Source organism: Hypanus sabinus, chromosome 14 (assembly GCF_030144855.1).
Source record: "Hypanus sabinus isolate sHypSab1 chromosome 14, sHypSab1.hap1, whole genome shotgun sequence".
NCBI classification, from domain to species: Eukaryota; Metazoa; Chordata; class Chondrichthyes; order Myliobatiformes; family Dasyatidae; genus Hypanus; species Hypanus sabinus.
Genome location: NC_082719.1, coordinates 83,089,397 through 83,101,619, shown reverse-complemented (window position 1 = coordinate 83,101,619; position 12,223 = coordinate 83,089,397). Strand labels below are relative to the sequence as shown.

Sequence of the window (12,223 nt, the reverse complement as noted above, 5' to 3'; positions counted from 1 at the left end):
GATCAGGAAGGTTAAATATCGTGCAGCATGTACTAGATTGGATTTTTCTGTAGTATAACTAAAGGGAATAATAGAGCCAACAGAGTTATTTTCACTCTTAAAGTTAATTTACTTTTTCAACTTAGTTTTATTATTTATGTAGTTTTATTACATAAACCACATTTCTCAGCTTTTCCTTGAATAATTAACCAGCCAGTTGGAGCAGTGACAGTAATAGGTTCCAGATAACTGCTTTTGCTTAAAATATTACAGCTTATCATCCCCAAAGGTGTAGTTCATTCCATCAGCTCTTTTATTGATTCAATAAATTAATGATCCAAACCGAAGAGATTTGAAACAGATGGTGAAAGTTTCACCATGAAGAATTTATAATTAATTAGTATAAAAAGTAACAATTCATTTTCCTGGCACTGATTAGACATATTGCACATCATAAAGCCAATTAACTCTTTCGGGAATATTATACATCTCCTTCCATGGATGTATAGATACTGCGTCTACTCAACAGCTGATTCAATTCAATCAGAGTGAAATATAATACCAAAAACAATAAATGAGTTTCATTTCATAGAACATAGAACAGTACAGGCGCTTTGTCCCAAGTGATTGCACCAACCTTTTAATTTACTCCAAGATCAATCTAACCCTTCTCTCCCACATAGCCCCTCATTTTTCTTTCATCCAGTGCCTATCTAAGGGTAATTTTAAATAAACCCTAATGTACCTGCCTCCACCACCACCTTCTGCAGTAGGTTTCACTCACCCACCACTCTCTGCGTGGAAAAAAAACCTACCTCTGAGATCCCCTTGTACTTTCCTCCAGTCACCTTAAAAGTAGGCCCTCCTGTGTTAGCCATTTCCTTCCTAGGATAAAAGGCTGCGCACTCTGTCAGTGCCTCTTGTCATCTTCTACATTTCTTTCAACTCTATTCTCATTCTCCTTCATTGCACAGAAAAAAAAAACCCTTGCTGGCTCAACCTTTCCTCAAAATTCATGTTCTGTAATCCAGGCAGCATCCCGGTAAATCTCCTCTGTACTCTCTCTAGAGCTTCCACATCCTTCCTGTAATGAGGTGACCAGAAATGAGCACAATGCTCATAATGTGGTCTGGGATATATCCCCCTCCAGTCCCAGGGACTTACTTATCTTAATGTTTTTCAAAAGTTCTAACACATCCTCTTTCTTAACCTTGATATCTTCCAGAACATTAGCATACTTTACGCTGACGTCACATTTGTCAACGTACCCCTCATAGATAAATACTAAAGCAAAGTATTCATTAAGGACCTCCCATATCTCCTCCAGATCCAAACCATGGATCAGTCCTGTCCTCATTCTGATCATCCTCCTGTTCTTCAAGTATGGCTAAATGCCTTGGGGTTTTCTATAATCCTACTCACCAAGGCCATTTCATGTCCCCTTCTAGCTTTTCTATACTAAACTCCTTCCTGGCTACCTTATAAATCTTTAGTGACCTATCTGATCTTTGCTTGCTAAACCTTAAGTATGCTTTCTTCTTCCCCTTGACTAAGTGTTCCACCTCTCTGGTCAATCATTGCAGGGTTCCTCCACCCTACCATCTTTAACCTGCCTCAATGGGACACACCTATCCAAAAAGCCCAGCAAGTGCTTCCTAGAAAACCTCCACGTTTCTGTTTTACCTTTCCCTGAGAACATCTGTACCCAATTTGTGCTCCCAAGTTCCTGCCTCATAGCATCATAACTAACCACCCAATTAAATAATTTCTGATACTTTCTGCTCCTATCCTTGTCCAAGGCTATGATAATGGTCGGGGAATTAAGGTATTGTCTTCAAAATGCTCCCCACTGTAAGATCTGTCACCTGACCAGGTTCATTGACTAGCACCAGGTCCAATATAGCCTCTTCTCTAGTCAGCCTGTCTATGTGTTGGGTTAGAAATCCTTCCTGGATATACCTAACAAATTATGTTTTGTTTAACCCTCTTGCACTATTGAGGATTAATATTTCACCATAACTTTTTCCAAACAGCAAAGACAGACCAAAATACCAATAAGAAATAGAACAGAATTATAGTACTTAGCCAATATAAAAGCAAATGATAAGAGTTTAGGTAGAGTTTAAAGTGAGCATTGGCCAAAAAGAAATTACAGTAGGTCTGGGGAATTCATTATAAAAAACGTGAGGTAGAGGATGAATTAACTAGGTATTTTGCATCAATTTTCACTAATGAGCATACAAGTAACATCCCAGAAATAACTGCAAATCAGGAATTGGAAGGGTGAGAGGAACTCAGGGAAAATTATTTCCTTTAGTGCAAGGAGTATAACAGGTAGGACAGATGAGCTGAGAACATTTATCAGCTTACAGGATTTTGTTGCAGTCACAGAAATGTGACAGAGGGAAGGGCACTGCTGGCAGCTCAGTGTTCCGGGCTATAGATGTTTCAGGTATGATTTTTAAATTTTGCTTTACATATTGATGTAGTACTGGTGCCCAAATCAGGCTCTGAGCACTGGAAGTCCCTGAGCTGTGCTGGTGAGTGTTGCACTGCTGATCAGGCAGAACATTGTGGCAGTGCTCAAGGTGGATATCCCGGAGAGATCAGCCTAAAGGCTTCATGGGTAAAATGAAGAGTTGTGAAAGTGGCAAGCAATAGGACTCCCAGTAGGCAGCTGGAATTAGAACAGATTTGTAAACAGATTGCAGAAGGATGTAAAAGCCATAAGGTTGTAGTTGTCAAATCACAAACAAGAGAAAATCTGCAAATTCTCCACTGTAGTAGTATGGGATTTTAACTTCCAAATATTGACTGAAATTAGCTTGGTATAAGGAACTTGGGTGGAGAAGGATTTGTAAAATGATGCCACAAAGTTTTTGAAGCAATTTGCAGGGAATTCAATCAGGGAGGGACTTTACTAGACCTTAGGGAATGAAGGCCGACAAGGGTTCCATGCAAGAGCCCTTTGGGAACAGTGTCCATGGTTCAGTAGGCTTCAAGGTAGTGAATCGTGCTCATATAAAAGGGTGAAATAATTTAATAATTGATAGATCTGTGTTGTATTCAACAGGAGATGAAATTCTAGAGGTTAATGGGGAATCTCTCCTGGGACTAACTCATCAACAAGCCATACAGACCTTTAAGGTACGATAACATGTTTAATATAAAACTTTTAAGTGAAACCAAGCTGGATTGATTAGCCTGAAGGGAAAACATAGATTAACAGGACAATTTTATTTTCCAAACAGAAATCCAGAATGTTGTAAAATAAAAGTAAGTATTTCTATTGTCCAACTTTTAATTCTTAGACTGTTAGTCTTATTGTTTTTATGAATGCAGTGGATTCCAGTTAATTACAATGCATTTTCATCCAATTAAGCGGCTGTCCCATGAGCTGAAGTTTCACGGGTATCGTTAAAAAGGTATAAAAAAGACAAGCTGCCACTGAGTAACAAATTATGTATTTAAATGAAATACAGAACAAATAAGAATACTACCAATACTACTACAGTACTATAAAACAGTGTATTAGTTCCTAATAGTTATCAATAGAGGAAAATATCCAATGTACACTGCCATGTTCTTTTGATTGAATGAAAATGAACAAAATTAGCTCAGACACCTAGTTAAGTGTCTGCTTTCATACAATGCCTTTGATAATTCCATCTCCAAACTTAATTTTCATTGTAACATAAGACCATAAGACATAGGAGCAGAAGTAGGCCATTCAGCCCATCGAGTCTGCTCCACCATTCAATCATAGGCTGGTCCAATTCTTCCAGTCATCCCCACTCCCCTGCCTTCTCCCCATACCCTTTGATGCCCTGGATGATTGTCGACAGATTCAATTTTTTGTAGTTTCTAACTTGTTGAAGTAATGAAATCATTCCATTTTCACTCACGGCCATTTCTGGCATCTCCAAGCCTGAATGTTTGAAGCAGCAGTGAACAAAACAGTTCTGATTTGTCTTACTGCTTATTTCTGGCCAACTACAGTACAGTGCAAAAGTCTTAGGCAGAGATATGAAGCTAGAGTGCATAAGACTTTTGCACAGCACTGTACCAGTGATAAAAATCTCTCATTTTGGAATACAAACACATGCAACTGACAATAATTAAAAACTGTTCACGTTAACCACGGTTAGAAACTAGTCACGCAAGTGTACACAACTGATGCTAGCTATAATCTGTTCAGCTACAGCTTCCTATCCCATTTAAGTAGTATAGTGTCCCAAATAAACTAAGGAAATCCCAGCAATTAGTTTTTGTTCTTTAATAGTTGTCCCAAGTAAGTGGTTTCCCTGATTAACCAACAGTTCAATTAACCAGAATCCACTGTATTTGCTTTTCATCCACATTTGAAAATATACTTATTCATGTCCAATTGCACATAATGTAAAACAATAAAATGTTATAAACCTCCATTGTGACTTACAGATAGATACTTTATCGATCTTAAGGGAAATTACAGTGTCACAGTAGCATTATAAGTAAACAGATATAAATATTAGAAGAAAAGCAGAAAGAATAAAAAAACATAAGATACCACAAGCAGTCCATCATGACGGGGTCATCACTTCCCCAGCTCATCATCAACTCATTACAGAGTCTAATGGCCGAGGGTAAGAATGACCTCATATAGCACTCTTTGAAGCAACACAGTTGTCTTAGTCTGTTACTAAAAGTGCTCCTCAGTTCAGCCAAGGTGGCCTGCAGAGGGTGAGAAATGTTCAAAATTGCCAGGCATTTCCATAGGATTCTTTATTCTTCCACAGCCTCCAGTGTGTCCAGTTTGACTCCTATAACAGAGCCAGCCTTTCTAATCAATGCATACAGCCTGTTGGCATCACCTGTGTTGATGCCACTGCCCCAGCACACCACCACATAGAACATTGTTTAAAACCAAATCCTTACGCATCACAACTGACCAATTAAGATCAAAAATTACCAGGTGACCCTAAAGCATTTACCTTTACATTTTGACAGCTTATTAAGTCATGTACCAAGATACGGTGAAGAGCTTACCTGGCATACTGTTCAGATCAAATCATTACACAGTGCACTGAGGTAAAAGGTCAGGTGAACCAATAGCAATGCAGACCACAGTGTAAACCAGGGGTTCCCAACCTGGGTCCACAGACCCCTCGGTTAACGGTTGGGAATCCCTGGTGCAAATGCTACCAAAAATGTGCATTGCAGGTTTGTGACAAAGTGCAAGATCATAACGAGGTAGATTGTGAGGCCAAGAGTCCATCTTATTTTATAAGAAGTCTGTTTAAGAATTTGAATAAGGGAATAGAAGTTGTATTTGAGCCTGCTAGTACATACTTACCAGCTTTTGTATCTTCTGCCTGATGCAAGAGGGGAAAACAGAGAGCGTTCAGAGTGGGAGGAGTCTTTGATTACACTGGCTGCTTTGTTGAGACAGCGAGAAATATAGAGACAGTCCTCGGAGGAGAGGCCGCTTTTGGTAATGTGCTACATCCATAGCCTCTGCAGTATATTGCCATCACATGCCGAGCAGTTCCGGTATCAAGCCGTTATGCATTCAGACAAAATGCTTTCCATAGTGCATCGATTAAAGTATATTGTTTTGTTCTTAACAGCAACTGAGAAAAGGAGTTGTGACGCTAACTGTTCGTACCAGATTGCGTAGCCCGAGCCTTACACCGTGTCCCACTCCCACGCTAATGAGCCGCTCCAGCTCTCCCAATTCCAATACCAGCGGTGGAACTCCAATACCGGGCTCAGAAGAGGGGGATTATTCTCGCAAGGGGCCGGGACCAAAGGATCGAATCATAATGGAGGTGACATTGAAAAAAGGTAATGTTTCTGCTCAGTGGACCAACAAAACAGCTCAAACTATATCAGCTCCATAAACTCGAAAGTCTGGCCAAAGAAGGAATAGGCAAAGGAATCCAAATCAGCTTTATTATCACTGATATACATTGTGAAACTTGTTTTTATGTTAGTAATACTGTGCAACACATTAAAAAGCTTATATTCCATTAAAACGATAAATAAATAGTGTGAAAGTGGAATAGTGAGATATTGTTAATGGGTTCATGAACCGTTCTCAGGGGAGATATAAATATAGTAGCAAGTGGCTCCACTAATTTTGGTTAACTATCTTTTTTCTGGAAGACAGGGCATTGTGAAGATGTTGTCTCCACTCTGCAGCAGAACATATGGGATGGAATAAACGTTTATTCAGAAGCTAATGTCAATAAATAATTAATTGTTACCTATTTCGAAGAGTTACAGTACCTCTGCAAATGCATCTCTTGCTTTGAGTGTCAATTGCCGGGACAGAATACCAGGAATTCAAGCACCTAGACTGCCACCTGACCACTGCTCCAAAGGGTTTCGGTCCGAAACGTCGACTGTTCTCTTCTCCCAGATGTGTCCTGGCCTGCTGAGTTCCTCCAGCATTTTGTTTGTTTTCCGTTCATTACAACGAATGGGCAGGATGTCACACTAAGTAGATTCCAGGATTCATGAAAGATACTGCTAAGATGGAAGGTGTGCACAGGGAGACTGAATTAGAAAAAGTAGCCCTCCCACATCTGGCAGGGTTAATGCAGTTTGTCATGAAATTTACCAAGATGTTGAGTATAATATAACCAGAACACAATTTGTAAAGGTTGTAAAACCTGAAGCAACACCAATGTAGCATTGTAATTGACCATTTACAAATTAGCATTGTTAAATAGAATCATAGAAAAGTACAGCATTAGTGAATCTAGTCTGTGCCAAACCATTTAAGCTGCCTACTCCCATCGACCTGCACCGACATCATAGCCCTCCATACCCCTACCAACCATGTGCTTTCTCTTAAATACATGGAGAATATTTCTGTTCTTCTATTTATATGATAGATATGAGGGAGAGTCTTAGAAATCTAAAGTTCAAAGTAAATTTTCTATCAAAATATGTATATGTCACCATATACTACCCTGAGATTCATGTTTTGCAGGCATTCACGGATAGAGTCAATGAAAAAACACACACCAAGACAGACAAACAGCCAATGTGCAAAAGAAGACACATAGTGCAAATACAAAAATAATAATAAGCAATAAATAATATTGAAAACATGAGCTGTAGCGTCCTTGAAAGTGAGTCCATCAGTCATGGAATCAGGTCAGTGTTGAGTTGAGTGAAGTTGCTTCAGGAGTCTGATGCTTGAAGAGTAGTAACCGTTCCTGATCAAGATGGTGTGGGATTCACCTCTTTCCTGAGGGCAGCAGTGAGAAGAGAGCTTGGCCCGGGTGGTAAGGGTCCCTGATGAAGGATGCTGCTTTCCTGCGACAGTGCTCCTTATGGATGTGTTCAATTGAGTGGAGGGTTCTTCCTGCGATTGACTGGGCCGTGTCCACTTCTTTTTGTAGGCTTTTCCATTCATGTGCATTGGTGTTTCCATACCACACTGTGATGCAACCAGCAGGATATTCGGCACTCAGGATCTATAGAAGTTTGTCGAAGCTTTAGACAATGTGCTGAACCTGTGAAAGTTGAAGTGCTGTCGTACCTTCCTTGCCATGGTACTACTTGAGTACCACTACAGACTTTACAAGTTGGGAGAACCAACAGGCAGTTCATCATTTTGTTCCTAAAATTCATGGTTTAATGCTGTAAATATTACTGCAAGTAATGGATATTCTGATATACATTTGGAAAGATTTGATCATTTGTAACTGATTCCATACTAAAAGAATTTATGATTTCTACTTTCTAAGAGAAATGATAGTTTCTAAGCTACATTCATACTAGTTAACTGGCTATTAATCAAGACTTGTCCCTCTGCAGTTAAAGAAATAGTAAGCCAATACACATAAAGTGAACACCAAAATATCAAAATCACAAGAAAATCTGCAGATGCTGGTGTTACATATCCCGTAACTGGATAACTTACCAGCAAAGATAGAGAGGTCTGTTGAAGTCTGTTGTCACTATTTTCAAAAGTTTTTATTTATAAAGGGACACAAAAGTAGGGTTAATACATACATTCAGATAGTGCGCATCGTCAACATTCAATCTAAAGCGCGGGTATAGTGATAATCATCATTAAGAAGTGAGCTCTGCTGGTGTCTAGGGGTCAATAGATTTTCCGTTGGAAATATAAAAGTCACTCTGAAAGTCTGCAGGCCTCAGCCCTTTGAAAATCGCTGGGTTTTGCGTGGGGCGACCGAGAGAGAGAGATTGGGGAAGAAGAGAAAGAACTTGCCGAGTCTCGATGAATCTTCCGTGAAATCGGGGGAGCGTTGGTTTCCTCTCCCCGAATGTTAGTTAAAGCGGTTTTCTGTGATTCCAGCCACAGATTCCAATCCCGGAATCTAACGCACGTGGCTTCCTTCAGAATGGCTTCCCGCTGCTGCGGGACCACTCTTTCGTGTCTTCTTGGTGCATCTGAGGGGCTGTCCCCCTGAGACTCTCCTTTATACTTCCTCACGGGGTCGCAGGAGTCAGTCAGGTTGGGATGATGCAATCTCTCTCTCAACCAGTCCACCTTGCCCGAGGGCTTTTCATGTGGTCTCCATGAGACAATAGTCGCTGTTGTCTTTATTCTGTATCGCTGGTGGTATCTGCAATTTGGCACGTCTCTCTCTCTCTCTCTCCGACTGGGTCTACTGACTTCCCCCCCCCCCCCCCCCTTCATCGGGCGCTCTTGCGATTCTCACAAAGGAGGGGGCTGAGATCATAACACTGGAAATCCTGGAGGAACTCAGCAGACCAGGCAGCATCCGTGGAAAGGAGTAAACAGTTCAGGCTGAGACCCTTCATTAGGACTTTCATTCAGCCTTATCCAATCAAGTCTCTATTTACCCTCAATCATTCTGAACTTTTCCTCAAATCCTAGAGAGATATGGAAATAATCTGTAATCCACACCAAACAAGATTGCAGGGAATTATTTTCTTATACACAGTTCAAAGTTCAAAGTAAGTTTATTATCAAAGTACTTATATGTCACCATATACAATCTGAGATTCATTTTCTTATGGGCTTACTCAATAAGTCCAAGATAGAATAATAACCATAACAGAATCAATGAAAGACCACACTAACTGTGTGAAACATGAAAGATGACAAACCCAGATCCCAAACATTGGGAACATATTTATTACTTTGTTTACCTGGACATGTTGAGACACTACCCTGTTCTCAAAAATATGTTCAGGAAATACGGTCTCCCCATAGTTTCCCCATCTGTGAGCTTCTTCCTTGCTGAACACCATTAAAATTATGGAACAACCTGATGAAGCGTCTTGGCCCAAAATGTCGACTGTTTAGTCTCCTTCATTGATGCTGCCTGGTCTCTTTTTGTTCTTCTGGATTTCCAGCATCTAGAATCTCATGTGTTTACCATTAAAATTACGTTTATGATATTTTGTAGATACTCTGTTGTAGACTGAATGCACGATGAGTTACCTGTGTATTGTTTTTTTTTCAGAGCCTGGAGTTGGGTTGGGGATTGGAGCCTGTTGCCTTACCTTAGAGAATAGTACACCAGGAATCTATATTCACAGCCTCGCCCCAGGATCAGTAGCCAAACTGGATAGCAGATTGAGGTTTGTCACTAATGGTGAAAATATGTTCTAAAAAGTTGTAGAATGTCCAGTATTTAACTGAAAAGTAATCCCTTCTACAAATGTCCTGAAAACCTTGCAAAAGGAGAAATAAGTCAAATCAAACATCAATAAGTTTCAGAAACTCACTGTTCTCTGCACCTTGAAAGTGGTTCCTCGCACTGGGCAATTTTTCCACAGCAGCTAATAATGGTTGATCCTTGCATGTTCCTCTAAATCACCTTTCCGATTTTCCATTCAGAACAAGAAGTGTTATTATTTTCCCCTTCCATATCTGATACTGTGGAAAATAATTGTATTGCACTTTGGCCATGTAGATCAGATGACGTGACATAATCTGCAGTCGATTCAGTGATCCCATAGAGCTTCTGCTTTGCTTCAGCTACAACCAAACCCAGTTCATCAATGACGCTCTTAGACCTAAGAAAAACATCAGTTTCTCTCCACGTTTATGCTGTTGCAAAAAGAAAGGCGGGTTTCACCATCATTCAAACCATGACCCTCACTCTTCATGATTTTTATGAGTGACTTGGATGAGGACTCTAAAGTGAGTAGTGTTGTGGTTAGTGTAGAAAGTTGTACATTAAATGGGACACTGATAGGATGCAGAGCTGGGCTGAGAAGACTGAGCAAGACAAGGCTCTTTTCTTTGAAGTGAAGGAGGGTGAGAGGCGGCTTGATGGAGGTGTTTCAGATAATGGGCATAGATAGACTGGACAGCCAGCACCTTTTTACCAGGGCAGAAATGGCTAACACTAGTGGGCATAATTTTAAAGAGATTGGAGAAAAGTATGGTGGGTTGTGGTGTCAGAATTAAGGATTTTAAACAGAGAGCAGTAAGTACCTGGAATGCACCGTCAGGGTTAGTGGTAGAGGCAAATACATTAGGAATATCGAAGAGACTCTTAGGCACGTGGCTGACAGTAAAATGGAGGTCTATGTGGGAAGGAAAGTTAGATTGACCTTACAGCAGGTTAAAATGGCGATACAATGCCATGGGTGAAAAGGCCAGTTTTATGTTTGATGTTCATCGGACTCAATTAGGCTCACCGAAAAGAAAAGAGAAAGGTATGCATTTACTTACTGCCATTCGGGATCGCAGTGCTGTTGCCGAGCCAACTTAACCATGGCGAACCCCCACGAACAATCTGTATTGATGGTACTGAAGCATCAGGGGTAATATAAAGTTTTGGATTTACAAGTTTGTGCATGCATAAGTGGAAATCCCAAGCTTATTTGTAGCTGTTTGGTGGAGCTTACCCAAGTATATTCTGATATTGAACTCTTCACTGATTCCAGCAACAAAGTGCAAAATTGAAACAACACATACAAAATGATCAAGGAACACAGTGGATCAGGCCGAATATATGGAGGGAAATGAACATTTCCCAACATAAATGCTGCCTGACTCACTGAGTTCCTCCAATACTTTGTGTGCGTTGATATGGATTTCCAGTGCCTGCAGTCTCTTTTGTGTCTCCAAAATTGAAGCAAGCCTAAAGAACTTACTGCACTAATATTGGGAATCTAACCAAATCATATTGTTTTCCATTTGAATTGAGAGGAGTAGCTGTAAGGGGCAAAGATAACTTTGATTTATTTTTCAGTTTTTTTACTTCTTTCAACTTAAATGTTTAATTGATTTAATTCATTTATTTACAGTTTTTTAAATATTTTATTTAAATTTTTTAGAAAGGAATACAAGGACTCAATTAATACATATTAAAAATAATTCAAATACATTAATAGGTATGAAAGGATAAAAAGAACCCCTATCCCAACACCTTCTTCCCGCATTTAGAAAAAAGGAGGGGAAAAAAACGTAAGAGACAGAGGAAAAAAAAGAAGGGAGAGAAGAAGGAAGAAAAGAAAAAGAAGAGTAGGCATCCAGCTCTCAGAGTCAGTTTAAAATACAAATTTCATAAACTAGCTTATAATGATATGGTTGCTAAATCTCAATGAACATAATGTACCCATTCCTAAGGGTATAAGTAATTTTCTCGAGGGGTATACAACTTTGCATTTCTTTGTTCCAATGATCAATATGTACAAGGGAATCGGATTTCCATGTTACCGCTCTGTACTTCCTGGCTACTGACAGCGCAATTTTAATAAATTTGGATTTATTCCTGGGAAGGTTAACTTTCAAAACTACTAAGTTCCCCAGAAGAAACAATTCTGGGTCTAGGGGGAAATCCATCCCCAGAATCTTTCCCAGTACCTCTCCCAGATCTATCCAAAAAGATCTCAATCTCGTGCATAGCCAGGTGGAATGCAAAAAGATACCAACATCTATGCCACACCTGAGACACTTATCAGAAATTTCTGCTTTATTTTTATGTATTTTTTCAGGTGTGAAATATAACTGATGTAAAAAATTAAAATGTATCATTCTGTATCTAGAGTTGATAAAAGTGGTAACACTATCCAAACATAAATGTGACCAGTATTGATGATCAATTACAATGCCCAAATCTGACTCCCAGCTTTCCCTCGATCTGTAAATACCAAGCTTTGGACATTGGTCCCAGAATAAAGAATACATATTAGAAATATATTTAGTCATATTCCCCTTTCGTATTAGAATCTCCATGTCTGAGCACCTTGGTAGGGTCAGTGATGGACCCAAACAGTCCCTCAAAAAAGATTATAA

General features: G+C 39.7%; 1 protein-coding gene across 1 annotated transcript in view; it reads left to right on the top strand.

Moving 5' to 3' along the window:
- The window catches only part of pdzd2 (PDZ domain containing 2), a 445,568-nt gene that overhangs the window by 338,968 nt on the left and 94,377 nt on the right, over nt 1-12,223 (top strand). The window contains exons 12-14 of the mRNA XM_059989569.1: nt 3,053-3,126; nt 5,589-5,805; nt 9,435-9,552. Coding sequence (XP_059845552.1) covers nt 3,053-3,126; nt 5,589-5,805; nt 9,435-9,552 — 409 coding nt within the window. The remainder of the gene's footprint in view (nt 1-3,052; nt 3,127-5,588; nt 5,806-9,434; nt 9,553-12,223) is intronic.